Source organism: Oncorhynchus masou, chromosome 8, assembly GCF_036934945.1.
Source record: "Oncorhynchus masou masou isolate Uvic2021 chromosome 8, UVic_Omas_1.1, whole genome shotgun sequence".
Lineage (NCBI taxonomy): Eukaryota > Metazoa > Chordata > Actinopteri > Salmoniformes > Salmonidae > Oncorhynchus > Oncorhynchus masou.
The window spans coordinates 31,817,887-31,834,366 of record NC_088219.1 but is presented as its reverse complement, the minus strand read 5'-3'; the positions used below and the strand labels follow the sequence as shown (position 1 = coordinate 31,834,366).

General features: G+C 45.5%; 1 protein-coding gene across 5 annotated transcripts in view; it reads right to left on the bottom strand.

Annotated features, from left to right (window-relative positions):
• The window catches only part of LOC135544531 (F-BAR domain only protein 2-like), a 112,550-nt gene that overhangs the window by 15,658 nt on the left and 80,412 nt on the right, over nt 1-16,480 (bottom strand). For 2 of the 5 annotated variants that reach the window (XM_064972208.1, XM_064972209.1), the window contains exons 18-23: nt 6,862-7,476; nt 6,237-6,349; nt 5,887-6,019; nt 5,577-5,663; nt 5,282-5,341; nt 4,480-4,591 (exon numbers count right to left, since the gene is read on the bottom strand). In XM_064972208.1, the coding sequence (XP_064828280.1) occupies nt 4,480-4,591; nt 5,282-5,341; nt 5,577-5,663; nt 5,887-6,019; nt 6,237-6,349; nt 6,862-7,476 (1,120 nt within the window). The remainder of the gene's footprint in view (nt 1-4,479; nt 4,592-5,281; nt 5,342-5,576; nt 5,664-5,886; nt 6,020-6,236; nt 6,350-6,861; nt 7,477-16,480) is intronic. The other 3 variants (XM_064972210.1, XM_064972212.1, XM_064972211.1) reach the window with 3 other exon arrangements.

Sequence of the window (16,480 nt, the reverse complement as noted above, 5' to 3'; positions counted from 1 at the left end):
CATTGGATCATTCAGAGATCCTCACTGAACTTCTGGAGAGAGTTTGCTGCACTGAAAGTAAAGGGGCTGAATAATTTTGCACGGCCAATTTTTCAGTTTTTGATTTGTTTAAAAAAGTTTGAAATATCCAATAAATGTCGTTCCACTTCATGATTGTGTCCCACTTGTTGTTGATTCTTCAGAAAAAAATACAGTTTTATATCTTTATGTTTGAAGCCTGAAATGTGGCAAAAGGTCGCAAAGTTCAAGGGGGCCGAATACTTTCGCAAGGCACTGTAGGTAGAGTTATTAAAGTGACTATGCATAGATGATAACAACAAAAAGTAGCAGCGGTGTAAAAGAGGGGGAGGGGGGCAATGCAAATAGTCTGGGTAGCCATTTGATTAGGTGTTCAGAAGTCTTATGGCTTGGGAGTAGAAGCTGTTTAGAAGCCTCTTGGACCTAGACTTGGCGCTCTGTTACCGCTTGCCGTGCAGTAGCAGAGAGAACAGTCTATGAATAGGGTGGCTGGAGTCTTTGACAATTTTTAGGGCCTTGTTCTGACACCGCCTGGTATAGAGGTCCTGGAGGGCAGGAAGCTTGGCCCAGTTCACACTACACTCTGTAGTGCCTTGTGGTCGGATGCCGAGCAGTTGCCATACCAGGCAGTGATGCAACCAGTGGTGCAGCTGTAGAACCTTTTGAGGATCTGAGGACCCATGACAAATCTTTTCAGTCACCTGGGGGGGAATAGGTTTTGTCGTGCCCTCTTCACGACTGTCTTGGTGTGCTTGGACCATGTTAATTTGTTGGTGATGTGGACACCAAGGAACTCGAAGCTCTCAACCTGCTCCACTGCAGCCTCGTCGATGACAATGGGGGCGTGCTCGGTCCTCATTTTCCTGTAGTCCACAATCATCTCCTTTGTCTTGGGCAATTCCAGTCATCGAGGGCCTGATTGGTGTCACAGTTTGCCGCCGCCAACACACCTTACTCCAATAATAACCTAATCGTGATCATAAGCATTGGTGCTTATGTTTATTGCAAATCATTTGGCCTGCGGGTTGTTATGCATCTGATGCGTATGCTAAAGGGGACGCCCGGAAACGTTCTCTATCTAGCCTAGCGGGTACTTATAGGCTGAAAAGCCCAGCGGTTCTATTGTTAAACCTGTGCTCTTCACTATGCACCTGAACGGCACAGCAGAGTGTTAACACAAAGGGTTAAACATCTGCCCACTAGTCCAGTCTATCACAGTACTGTACCTTTAATGGAATTGTAGTCCAAGGCAGTGCACAGTCTCAGTCTTAGTCCACTCGTTTAACTCCAAATGTAAGTCATCCACGTCTAAATTCGACCCAGTACAACTCAGGCCAAGGCTACCTCAGTCCAAATGTAAACAAGGCCTGGTAGTCTAGCCCCATCCCAGTCTGCTGTGGTGAGCCCCAACCCTGCCCTGTGTGTCCACTGCACTGCTTATGAAATGTTCCATTTGCTAATCCCTGCAAAAATAATCATTTTGCACAGCAGCAATCTAACAGCAGTTAACCAATAAAAGGGTGTATGTTTTCTATGTCCCAGACTATAATCTACCCCATGTGGGTTATCCACTATGAAAGAGTAATGTCGGTCAAACCAAAATCATCGCACAGACAGATGCACACAAACAGATGCACACAGACAGACAGAAAACCAAACGCACAGACGGACAGACAGACAGACGCACAGACAGACAGACGCACAGACAAACAGACGCACAGTCAGACGCACGCGCACAGACAGAGACGCGCACAGACAGACAGACGCGCACAGACAGACAGACAGACAGACGCGCACAGACAGACAGACAGACGCGCACAGACAGACAGACGCGCAGACAGACAGACAAACAGACAGACGCGCACAGACAGACAGACAAACAGACAGACGCGCACAGACAGACAGACGTGCACAGACAGACGCACAGACAGACACTCAGACAGGCGCACAGACAGCCGCACAGACAGCCGCACAGACAGCCGCACAGACAGATGCACAGACAGATGCACAGACAGATGCACAGACAGACGCACAGACAGACGCACAGTTAGACAAGACAGATGCACAGACAGATGCACAGACAGACGCACAGTTAGACAAAACAGACGCACACACAGACAGGCGCACAGTCAGACAGACGCACAGTCAGACAGACGCACAGACAGACAGACGCACAGACAGACAGACGCACAGACAGACAGACGCACAGTCAGACAGACGCACAGCCAGACAGACGCACAGCCAGACAGACGCACACAGACAGACACGCACAGACAGACGGACGGACAAACGCAAAGACAGTCAGACAGACAGACGCACAGACCGACAGACGCGCACACACAGACAGATGCACACACAGACGCACAGTCAGACAGACCGACGCACAGACAGACAAACGCACAGACAGACACTCAGACAGGCGCACAGACAGACGCACAGACAGCCGCACAGACAGATGCACAGACAGACGCACAGTTAGACAAGACAGACGCACAGACAGGCGCAGTCAGACAGACGCACAGACAGACGCACAGACAGACAGACGCACAGTCAGACAGATGCACAGCCAGACAGAAGCACAGCCAGACAGACGCACAGTCAGACAGACGCACAGACAGACAGACGCGCACAGACAGACACGCACAGACAGACGGACAAACGCACAGACAGACAGACGGACCGACAAACGCAAAGACAGTCAGACAGACAGACAGACGCACAGACCGACAGACGCGCACACACAGACAGATGCACACACAGACGCACAGTCAGACAGACCGACGCACAGTCAGAGAGACGCACAGACAGACAGACGCACACAGACAGGCGCACACAGACAGACAAACGCACAGACAGACAGAAGCAGACAGACAGAAGCACAGACAGACAGAAGCACAGACAGACAGAAGCACAGACAGACAGAAGCACAGACAGACAGACGCACAGTCAGACAGACGCACAGTCAGACAGACGCACAGGCAGTCAGGCAGACGCACAGGCAGACAGACAAACGCACAGGCAGACGCACAAACGCACAGGCAGACGCACAGACAGACAGACAGACGCACAGACCGACAGACGCGCACACACAGACCGACGCACAGTCAGACAGACCGACGCACAGACAGACAGATGCACAGACAGACAGACGCACAGACAGACAGGCGCACAGACAGACGGACAAACGCACAGACAGACAGAAGCACAGACAGACAGAAGCACAGACAGACAGAAGCACAGACAGACAGAAGCACAGACAGACAGACGCACAGACAGACAGACGCACAGACAGACGCACAGTCAGACAGACGCACAGACGCACAGGCAGTCAGGAAGACAGACGCACAGGCAGACAGACAAATGCACAGGCAGACATACAAACGCACAGGCAGACAGACAAACGCACAGGCAGACAGACAAATGCACAGGCAGACAGACAGACAGACGCGCACACACAGACAGATGCACAGACAGACAGACGCACGCACAGACAGACGTGCGCACAGACAGAAGCGCACAGACAGACAGACGCACAGACAGACGCGCGCACAGACAGACGCGCGCACAGACAGACGCGCGCACAGACAGACGCGCGCACAGACAGATGCGCGCACAGACAGGCAGACGCACAGACAGACAGACAGACAGACAGACGCACAGACAGACACACACAGACAGACAGATGCGCGCACAGACAGACGCGCGCACAGACAGACAGACAGACGCACAGACAGACAGACAGACGCACAGACAGACGCACAGACAGACGCGCGCACAGACAGACGCACACAGACGCACACAGACAGACACACAGACAGACACACAGACAGACACACAGACGCGCGCACAGACAGACGCACACAGACAGACAAACGCACAGACAGACGGAAGCACAGACAGACAGACGGAAGCACAGACAGACGCACAGACATACAGACACACAGACAGACACACAGACACGCAGACAGACAGACACGCAGACAGACAGACGCGCAGACAGACAGACGCGCAGACAGACAGACGCGCAGACAGACAGGCGCACACACAGACAGGCGCACACACAGACAGACGCACACACAGACAGACAGGCGCACACACAGACAGACAGGCGCACACACAGACGCACACAGACAGACAGGCGTACACACAGACGCACACAGACAGACGCGCAGACAGACAGACAGACAGACAGGCTTGTCATGTGTGTGTGAAGTATGGAGCAAATTTTTACTTTAATATTCGTGTAACATATTATGTGCATTGACGAGTTGAATAGCTATATGCAGCAGTAAATGCAGTGCAACAATGGTTGTTCATAGTGTGTGTACGCGTTTGTGTGTGTGTGTGTCTATGTGCAAGGTGTGTGTTTACTTGCGTGCAGGTTGTGTGTTCGTGCTTGGGTGCTGTGTGTGTTAGGCCCAGGCTAGCTCTCTGTGCTGTAGGTGGTCATGTGAGACTCACTTAGTGGGATCAGCTCCTTTGAAGTAGGCATTAACAGACTCTGTGAAGGCCACAGCGATGGGCAAGGCATCCTGGGATGCCAGGGTCACCGGGCTGGGACCGCGAGATGTCCCTGACAGAGGGAGTGATAGAAAGGAAGAGAGATAAAGAGAAAGAAAGAGGAGGAGGGAGAGGGAGTTGTGGGGGATAGAGAGAGATAAAGAAAAATCAAATGAGTGTACTGTTATGACTGAAGTGTACAGTTCAATTGAACATTGAGATCAAAACGAGAAAGGCTCACACTCATTCATTCAACAGACAACACAACCAGTTAATTTACTACATAATAAGGTCATTCATTCAATTATATCATCAAGGAAAATAGGCTAATAATCATTCCATTATTTCAGAGGAAAAGTACATTTAAAAAATCCCAAGACATTACATGCCAAAACAAATCACACCTCTCTAGGAATTAAATGTTCTAGATTTGGGGAAAATATTATGTAATGTTAAGAATTATTATAAATGTACCATTGGAATTAATTACTGTCTGGGATTCTTTGAGTAAGAACTGTTAAACACTGCAATTAACTTCCAGCCTTTAAATTATTTGTTATTTAACAGAACACAACCATGCTTTACGGTTTGTTGATTACATGGACGTTCACAGTGAGAGACGGGCGTATGCTGACAGACGCGTTGAGAAGAGAGGTACATTTCATAAGCAGGCAGACAGAGATTAGACAGCCAATCCGAGTGGCCGTTGTTAGTGTGTCACACACAGAGAGGCGTGTCCGGGCTATTTGACCACACCCCCTACCTGCAGGCGTTTCACAGCGCTTCTCAAAGGTGGGCAGCTTCCCAATGAAACCATCATCCTCTTTAAAGGGCCCAACAAAAGAAAAGAAAGAGGAAAGAAACCAAAACCCCCAAGAACGTGGTGAGATGAGGTGAGATGATGACACAGGGCAATGGGCTCCAAACCAACACACCTGGGTGTGAATGTGAGCATGTGTACGAAATCAGGATGGGTGACAAACCCTAAAGACACACTGTGTGCATTAGGTGCTTTACGGAGTGACAGTGAGGGTGGAGGTGGGATAAAGGAGACTCACTTTGGCTGAGGAGAAACAGAGGAGAGGGAGAAAGGAGGAACTCTGGTTCTGGAGAGGAGCGGGAGAGACGAAAGGTATACTCAGACCCTGTGAGGAGGAGAGGTGTGAGGGAAGGAAAGAAGCCCAATAAGATTTAAAGACAAGAAGTGGGGTTAGGTCAGGTGAGAGTGGAGAGGAAACAAGCTGAGAATTGTTTGAGAGGAAAGGACGTTGTTAAGAAATGTGAATCGCAGTAGAGGAGGTGAAAGGAGAAGATTGTAAAGAGGAGGTACAGAGAAGGGAAGGTGATGGAGCTTGGTCATGTTCTTACCCACGGTGGGTGTGTTGGAGGCACTGAGGGAGGCGGTGGAGGACAGGGAGGAGGAGCTCTCTGCCCGGGCGAGGGGAGCAGCCAGAGGAAGACTGGCGTTGGGCAACGTCTTTGGCGGGCTGAACGGCCGCACCTGGTTGGATAGACCACACAAACCCGGAAATTTAACCAATAGTAACGGATATGGCAGGTTAACCCCATACAGGGTACTGTATATAGCAAGAGTGAAAAACTCAAAATAAATGTAGTCCGCTATCATTAATTAATAGAGAATGGTTTCATCAATCAATGCTCTAATGCACAAAGAGATATGTTACATACTGGGCAAATACTCTGCTGGAGATACTCACAATTTCAGTGATTCCTGTGAGTTTTCCTGTGGGTAGTTTGGGTCTGGAGGAGGGTCGTGGAGGAGGCACCAGGGCTCCAGCTAGAGGAGTATTGGGTCTGGCCAGGGCAGGCACTGTAGAGGGATGGGGAGGAGGGGGTAGAGGGGGTCAATCATAGACTAAAAGCAGAAGTGAGCTACGGTATGATAAGGTAACGCCATGCTGCAATACTTGTGATGTACTTCTGATGGAATTTGAAAAAACAGGTTCAGTGAATCTAAACTTCTTAGACAACAGAATCTCTCAAAGTAATGCAAAATCATGCATCAAATGCAGAAGTCACGACATGCAAATTCCGAATCATAGAATACAAACAGAAAAAAATGAACATAGCTCACAAAACTTTGGGTTAACAATTCTCTAAAGGCAAACAAGCATATGCCCCGCAAAACAAAAACAAAAACACACAAATACAAATGTATTATTCAACCAAAAATATTGTAAATAAGAACAACATTGTTATGAAAAGGTGGACATTTCAAACTGAAAAGACAATTTGAAAAAAGTAAAAAAAAAAAAAAAAAACGAAAGTCAAAACTTCACTCAGACAAAAAAAAACATTTGTTTATGGCATGCTAGAGGTTACCGTTGTTTGTTTGGCTAGCTGCTGAGGCTACCATCCCCTCTGTCAGTGCTGATAACACCTCCGAGACACAGGAGGCACTGTCCTCCACAACCCCACTGCTCAGCGGCATCTTGTTATAGGGGTCAGCGGGGTCCTCAGAGAAGAAACGGATGGACCGGCCAGACTGGACCCTGCCAATAGGAGGGTTAGACTGGGTCCTGCTGGTAGAGGGGTTTGACTGGGTCCGGTCATGGCTGACCGGGCCTGTACTCGTACCAGGACCGCAACTCTGTTGGCGTCGGAATGGCACAAAGTCATCGTTGAAGGCTATCCACTGGCTCTGGGACCAGGAGAATGCTGACTGGTCCTCTCCCTGAGGGAGCCTGGCTGGGGCTGCAGGGGTTGGGGTTGGATCCTGGGGGTCTAGGGGCTCAGCCTGCCGGGTGATGGGGGCACTCTGGGCCCGGGCTGGGATGGGCTTCAGAGCCAGGAAGGGGTCGTCCGGTGAGGCCTCCCATGGAGAGAAGGTATTAGTGGTGGTGGAGGCGGGGGGAGGGAGAGGGGTGACCTCTCCTTTGGTCTGCAGGCTGTCTGCCAGTGGGGGAGAGGAGAGCTCCCGTTGTAACATCACTTCAGCTGTGAGGGGCGCCGTAGAGTCCAGGGTGGGGCAGAATGATAGACACATGCCACAGATTAAGGAGAAGGAACCAAAGATATTCATTTTGTCTTTACATTCCTACCTAATCAGGTGAATGATAATGACAAGGAGAAGTAATCAACATTTTAAAATGAATAGATTTGATAGATAGTTTTTCATTATTTTGACCTCCCCACATTATAATTGAAAGAGGAAGTGTAAACTCAAACATAGCCTATTAGCTAGAAAGGTGACTCCAAACATGTTCACTAAGAGCAGCTGTTTAACTGGCTAAAACAAAGGTTAGCTATGTGTTGGCAAAAATGTGTCAAGAGAGCTTACCAGCAGCCAGCAACACTTGTCGCAATGGTGCTTTATCAAAGCCTATGTCGGATACTCCAGTGAGTGTAATTTACTCAATATTAGGAGTTGAGAAACAAACACACACACACACACACACACACACACACACACACACACACACACACACACACACACACACACACTGACGGCCCTGAATTTTTCTGAACCGTCTCAGTGCAGCTCCTTCCAATAGGTTGCTTTCCCTTTAATTCCCAATTAAATAGTCAGCATCAGCTGCGCAAAAGGGGGGTTGTGATGGAGACGTGAATGAGGATGTGTTCAACCCTCAGTTCCCCACGCTTCTCTATTCCGTTGTTTTGTTGCCATTAAACATGTTTTTTGTAGCCTAATTGAGTTTACCCAGGATCGGATTCACTCTTTGCGTCCGTGGACTACAACTCTCCGTTCTTCATGGCCTTTCTCTGCTGGAGATCTGCTGGAGATCTATTGGCGGATTGGATTGTCTGACTGACCGACTGACTACCACCTTTTTGTATACTGTATTTCATTTGTTTTGATGTCATGTATACGGTGATGATTTATGTAGTTAGTTGTAGTTGAGGACTTAGTAAGAGTTGATACGCTTTAAAGTTCTGTGGTAAAATAATTGTTATATTGATTGTATGATTTATACTGGGTTTACGCTACACTTGAATGAACAGACAAACATTGCGTGACTAAGGTCACGGGAGTTCCCTGAACTCCTTTACCGGGCTGGACTCTTTTTAGGCCCGAGGTAAAGGACATTTCTAGAAGAACCAGAACTCATTGTGATATAATAATATGTGTGTGTAATCATTGATGTTGCTAATACAACCCACGCAAAATAATATAGTTGTTTTTGAAGTTCTTTCCAATGTTTTAAGGGTTTATGAAATATTTATTTCCATCCTGACTTTTGCATAAGTCCTTTGTATTGGTGTAGACTTGACGGACCAGATGGGACTCATTCCCTCCCAAACCAAAAGGAGAAACCAATGTTTTCTCTGGTAGGCAAAACCTACCTGGCACCCCTATAAATAATAACCTCAAGACAAAACCTTTACAACACACACACACTATATTTTTTGTCAATTAAAATAACATCAAATTGATCAGAAATACAGTGTAGACATTGTTAATGTTGTCAATGACTATTGTAGCTGGAAACGGCAGATTTTTTATGGAATATCTACATAGGCGTACAGAGGCCCATTATCAGGAACCATCACTCCTGTGTTCCAATGGCACACTGTGTTAGCTAATCCAAGTGTATAATTTTAAAAGGCTAAGTGATCATTAGAAAACCCTTTTGCAATTATATTAGCACGGCTGAAAACTGTAATTCTGATTAAAGAAGCAATAAAACTGGCCTTCTTTAGACTGGTTGAGTATCTGGAGCATCAGCATTTGTGGGTTCGATTACAGGCTCAAATGGCCAGAAACAAAGAACTTTCTTCTGAAACTCATCCGTCTATTATTTTTTCTGAGAAATGAAGGCTATTCCATGTGAGAAACTGCAAAGAAACTGAAGATCTGGACAAATAAAATGTGTTTTTCTTTCAAAAACAAGGACATTTCTAAGTGACCTGAAACTTTTGAACCGTAAGTGTACAGTTGTGGCCAAAAGTTTTGAGAATGACACAAATATTAATTTCCACAAAGTTTGCTGCTTTGTGTTGTTACTATGGTATACTGAAGTATAATTACAAGCATTTCATAGGCGTCAAAGGCTTTTATTGACAATTATATGAAGTCGATGCAAAGAGTCAATATTTGCAGTATTGGCCCTTCTTTTTCAAGACCTCTGCAATCCGCCCTGGCATGCTGTCAATTAACTTCTGGGCCACATCCTGACTGATGGCAGCCCATTCTTGCATAATGAATGCTTGGAGTTTGTCAGAATGTGGGTTTTTGTTTGTCCACCCGCCTCTTGAGGATTGACAACAAGTTCTCAATGGGATTAAGGTCTGGGGAGTTTCCTGGCCATGGACCCAAAATATATATTTTTTGTTCCCCGAGCCACTTAGTTATCACCTTTGCCTTATGGCAATGTGCTCCATCATGCTGGAAAAGTCTTTGTTCGTCACCAAACTGTTCCTGGATGGTTGGGAGAAGTTGCTCTCGGAGGATGTGTTGGTACCATTCTTTATTCATGGCTGCGTTCTTAGGCAAATTGTGAGTGAGCCCACTCCCTTGGCTGAGAAGCAACCCCACACATGAATTGTCTCAGGATGCTTTACTGTTGGCATGACACAGGACTGATGGTAACATTCAACTTGTCTTCTCCGGACAATCTTTTTTCCGGATGTCCCAAACAATCGGAAAGGGGATTCATCAGAGAAAATGACTTTACCCCAGTCCTCAGCAGTCCAATCTCTGTAACTTTTGCAGAATATCAGTCTGTCCCTGATGTTTTTCCTGGAGAGAAGTGGCTTCTTTGCGCTGCCCTTCCTGACACCAGGCCATCCTACAAAAGACTTCACCTCACTGTGAGTGCATATGCACTCACACCTGCCTGCTGCCATTCCTGAGCAAGCTCTGTATTGGTGGTGCCCCGATCCTGCAGCTGAATCAACTTTAGGAGACGGTCGTTCTGCCCTTGAACAGGCAGTTAACCCACTGTTCCCAGGCCGTCATTGAGAATAAGAATTTGTTCTTAACTGACTTGCCTAGTTAAATAAAGGTAAAAAAAATAATAGAACAAACCAGTAGCGTAGTTTTCTTTTTTTTGTCACCAATTCAAAGAACAAGGCTTTATAATCATTACACGCAGTGACTTTCATAATGATAACAAATTTTTTCCATCTAAACCATTGAAACATTAAATCCAACCCTGCTATGAGACAGCCAGGCTTAGTTCACTGTGAACTGCAATAAAATGCAATCTCTGCGCAACATTAGGCAATGTGAGTGTCAGGCTATGATAGGAATGCTTGACATGTTTTTTTTTTACCTTTATTTAACCAGGCAAGTCAGTTAAGAACAAATTCTTATTTTCAATGACGGCCTAGGAACAGTGGGTTAACTGCCTGTTCAGGGGCAGAACGACAGATTTGTACCTTGTCAGCTCGGGGATTTGAACTTGCAACCTTCCGGTTACTAGTCCAATGCTCTAACCACGAGGCTACCCTGCAGCCCCCTTTAAAATATAACTGTGAAGGGTTGGTTGTGGGTAATAATTGTGTTAGAGGATTACAGCTGGTTGAGGGGAGCTCAGTTACTCGGACCGTTTGGTGTTAGGTCATCACACCTTGCAGACACGTAGCGTCACAAAGAGCTCTCAGCTTATCAAAGCTTAGCAGGGCCTTTAAAATCTACCACTGTTTAAATTAGCTATCTTCCTTACTGGCTTGATTGAATAAAAGTAAACATAGCTACAACTCATAACTATGAAATCCTACGATAACAGAGTGGATTTTTGGAGAGAGACAAACAAAGCAAATTTTGACACAAAACGTGTTCATTTGAAAAACCAAAAATGCCACCAAAAAACACAAGCAATTGTGCAACGACAAGCAACGACAAGCAATTGAATTGAATGTCGGATGCCATGTAAAGGATATTTGTAAGTCAGGTTAGACAGTTGAAAAGCTATTAGATACTTGGAAAACGATTTAGTACAGTGCAACCATACTGCTCTAAAGAGGGGCAGCTAAGATGTTACCTGGCTACCCTGGTAGAATGACAGGGGACTCGTTAATGTGAAGAGGAGATAAAGGGATGGAGAGGAAAAGACAAAATGTCTGAGGAGGAGGGGTGAAAGGAGGAGGATAAACACACATACAGACAGCAAAAAAACAATAACACAGCAACCAAACCAAACACAAAACTGCAAATCTTACACAGAAAATAAGACACAAAAAGAACAAAAAGCAAAAGAACCAACTTCAAAGTTGGAAAGCCCCTGAATAATCAAGCAACTATAAATTCTTACAGGTTTCTCAAATGAACTGTTTGCAGTTCAGTCAGGGTTAGCTGAATGTGATGAATGTGTTATCGCCTGGAAAAGCCTCCATTGTACAGAGAGAGCTTAAAAAGCATCACAGTATCTTAACCAGGGAACTTTATGCTGCTCTTTTGGCTTTTAAGCTAGGACCTTTGACAGTAACGAGATAGTGTTTGACAGCATACGTGCCAGTGGGCCTTATAGCCAGCCCTCTGGCCCAAACTAGGTGCAATTAACTGTGGATTACGATTAGCCCAGGCAATGGATCAGCAGTAACGTCACTCTATATGAAAACACACACACCCAGTCACACTGTGACGGTCTTAAAATTTTGTCAGCCAGTGACTGTCCCGTGGATCATTTCAGGCTATACTCCTGTTGTAAAGAGAAGCAATGTGCTTAATATTAGGAAAGTTTAGAAAAATTATATAGTATGCCTAGCTTTTAGAAAGCTGATGGGATCCTCCTATTTTTAATAGAGGCCATCACTCTGTTTTCTCACACAATTGCATAGCCTATAGAAATGTTGTGCAACATGAGCTCATGGGCTCTCATTAAGTGTTTGAATAGATTTTCGATCACATTTGCATTAATGTCAGAGTGATTAGAGGGACAATAGAGTGCTGAGTACCAGGCAGTTAGCAAGTTTGGTAGGCTACTAATTACCATGAGCAGCATCAGAGCTTGGAGTAGCCTAATTACCATGACTTTATTTAACCAGGTAGGCCAGTTGAGAACAAGTTCTCATTTACAACTGCGACCTGGCCAAGATAAGCAAAGCAGTGTGACAAAGACAGCACAGAGTTAAACATGGGATAAACAAAAGTACAGTCAATAACACAATAGAAAAATCTACATACAGTGTACACAAATGTAGTAAGATTAGGGAGGTAAGGCAATAAATAGGCCATAGTGGCAAAATAATTAAGATTTAGCAGTAACACTGGAGTGACAGATGTGCAGATGATGATGTGCAACTTACAGATGGGCTGTGTACAGGTGGAGTGATCGGTAAGCTGCTCTGACAGCTGATGCTTAAAGTTAGCGAGGGAGATATAAATCTCCAGTTTCAGTGATTTTTGCAATTCCTTCCAGTCATTGGCAGCAGAGAACTGGAAGAAAAGGCAGCCAAAGAGGTGTTGGCTTTGGGGATCAGTGAAGTATACCTGCTGGTGCACGTGCTATGGTGGGTGTTGCTATGGTGACCAGTGAGCTGAGATAAGGTGGGGCTTTACCTAGCAAATACTTATAGATGACATGGAGCCAGTGGGTTTGGCGTTGAATATGTATCGAGGGCCAGCCAACGAGAGCAGACAGGTCGCAGTGGTGGGTGGTATATGGGGCTTTGGTGACAAAATGGATGGCACTGTGATACTCTACTCAGCAAACTGGATGTAGTCTGTTGGAGGCTATTTTGTAAATGACAATCGCGGAAGTCAAGGATCAGTAGGATAGTTAGTTTTACGAGGGTATGTTTGGAAGATTTAATTTTGGATTGGAGATGCTTATTGTGAGTCTGGAAGGAGAGTTCACAGTCTAACCAGACACCTAGGTATTTGCAGTTGTCCACATATTCTAAGTCAGAACTGTCCAGAGTAGTGATGCTAGTCGGGCGGGCGGGTGCGGGCAGCAATCGGTTGAAGAGCATGCATTTAGTTTTACTAGCATTTAAGAGCAGTTGGAGGCCACGGAAGAAGTGTTGTATGGCATTGAAGCTTGTTTGGAGGTTTGATAACAGTGTCCAAAGAAGGGCCAGATGTATACAGAAAGGTGTCGTCTGCGTAGAGGTGGATCAGATAATCACCAGCAGCAATAGTGCCATCGTTGATATATACAGAGAAAAGAGTTGGCCCGAGAATTGAACCCTGTGGCACCCCCATAGAGGCTGCCAGAGGTCCTTACAACAGGCCCTCCGATTTGACATACTGAACTCAATCTGAGAAGTAGTTGGTGAACCAGGCGAGGCAGTCATTTGAGAAACCAAGGCAATTGAGTCTGACGATAAGAATGCAGTGATTGACAGAGTTGAAAGCCTTGGCCAGGTCGATGAAGACAGCTGCACCGTACCGTCTTTTATCGATGGCGTTTATGATATCGTTTAGGAACCTGAGTGTGGCTGAGTTGCACCCATGACCAGCTGGGAAACCAGATTGCATAGTGGAGAAGGTACGGTGGGATTCAAAATGATTGGTGATCTGTTTGTTAACTTGGCTTTCGAAGACTTTAGAAAGGCAGGGCATGATGAATTTGGTCTGTAACAGTTTGGGTCTAGTGTGTCTCCCCCTTTGCAGAGGGGATGACCGTGGAAGCTTTCCAATATTTAGGGATCTCAGACGATACGAAAGAGAGGTTGAACAGGCTAGTAATAGGGGTTGCAACAATTGCAGCGAATAATTTTAGAAAGAGGATCCAGATTGTCTAGCCCGGCTGATTTGTCGGGGTCCAGATTTTGCAGCTCTTTCCGAACATCAGCTATCTGGATTTGGGTGAAGGAGAAGTGCTTGGGCAAGTTGCTGCAGGAGGTGCAGAGCTGTTGGCCAGGGTAGGGGTAGCCAGGTGGCCAGCCGTAGAAAAATGCTTGTTGAAATTCTCGATTATCGTAGATTTATCAGTGGTGACAGTGTTTCCTAGCCTCAGTGCAGTGGGCAGCTGGGAAGAGGTGCTCTTATTCTCCATGGATTTTAGTGTCCCAAAACTTTTTGGAATTAGTGCTATAGGATGTAAATTTCTGTTTGAAAAAGCTAGCCTTTGCTTTCCTAACTGACTGTGTAACTTGGTTCCGGACTTCCCTGTTGCATATCGCGGGGGCTATTCGATGCTAATGCAATATGCCACAGGATGTTTTTGTGTTGGTCAATGGCACTCAAGTCTGGAGTGAACCAAGGGCTATATCTGTTCTTAGTTCAACATTTTTTTAAATTGGGCATACTTATTTAAGATGGCGAAGAAATAACTTTTAAAGAACAACCAGGCATCCTCTACTGACGGGATGAGGTCAATATCCTTCCAGGATACCCGGGCCAGGTCGATTAGAAAGGCCTGCTCGCTGAAGTGTTTTAGGGAGCGTTTGACAGTGATGAGGGGGGGGTCGTTTGACCGCAGACCCATTACGGACGCAGGCAATGATGCAGTGATCGCTGAGATCCTGGTTGAAGACAGCAGAGGTGTATTTAGAGGGCAAGTTGGTCAGGATGATATCTATGAGGGCGCCCATGTTTACAGATTTAGGATTGTACCTGGTTGGTTCCTTGATAATTTGTGTGAGATTGAGGGCATCTAGCTTAGATTGTAGGACGGCCGGGGTGTTAAGCATCCCTGTTTAGCAGTATGACAGTACGAACTCATAAGATAAATGAGGGGGGCAATCAATTCACATATGGTGTCCAGTGCACAGCTGGGGGCTGAGGGGGTCTATAACAAGCGGCAACAGTGAGAGACTTATTTCTGGAAAGGTGGACTTTTAAAAGTAGAAGCTCGAACTGTTTGGGTTCAGACCTGGATAGTGTGACAGAACTCTGAAGGGCTATCTCTGCAGTAGATTGCAACTCCGCTCCCTTTGGCAGTTCTATCTTGACGGAAATTGTTGTAGTTGGTGGATGGAAATTTCAGAATTTTTGGTGGCCTTCCTAAACATGACTAAATGGTCATGTGGAATTTGACTGCCATCATGACTCGTGACCGCCAGTGGTAATACGGTCACCGTAACAGCCTTAGTCACACACACGGTTTTGATAGTCACACCACACCACATAAATCTTGCCACTAAAAAAACAGGTTCTCACATATCTGTACTGGAGTGATGCAGGACAGAGTGAACAAGAAAAAGTGGGATGTAAATGAGATGCAAAATAAAGTAAACATACGTGTGAGTGTGAGGGGAGGGTTGTACTTACATTTGAAGACAGCCAAATGCATACTAATCAAAACTGTGACAAGAATTCCACACAAACAATCTGTACAATTAAATACACCGCAAAATAAAGGTATGAACAAAACCTCCTCATATGACACCTTTAAGTCAAATTTTAAACAAATAAAAAATAAAAGGTCACATCTATTAAAAACTCATAACCAATACAAACAGTACACAAAACATGAGCACTGGAGAGTTCCCTGTCAACATAAGATATGTATGAGGAAGACTGATGTCAATGTGTAATGTGTACACAGTAGGAGCTTCCTAATGTTGTTGAGCTCTGCAGGGGACTGCCTGGCCTACCTGTGGAGCTGTGTGGGGTTATGTCTGTATCAGTAGTAGTCTGAGATGACAGTGAAAACATGACCTAAATGATTGGCACCCTCGATAAATGAGCAAAAATAAATTAGAAAAATAAGACTATAAAATAAAATCTACAAATACTGAGCTATATTTACGTGCAAAACATACGTTTTAATGATATTATTTTATACTAATACAATTGCTAAGAAAATTTGATTTTGTTAAAACGAGTAATGAAAAATATAAAAAGACATGGGTAAACATTATTGGCACCCCTGTTTTCAATACTCCAGCACCCTCCCCTTGTGAGGACTAAGCTCTTTTCTAAAATGTTTTGTAAGATTGGAGAACATATTGGGAGGGATCATAGACCATTCCTCCCTATACAGTGCCTTCTGAATGTACAGATTCCCCTTCACTTATTCCACATTTTGTTGTGTTACAGCCGGAATTCAAAATGTATTAAATATTGATTAAATATATTTTTTAGATC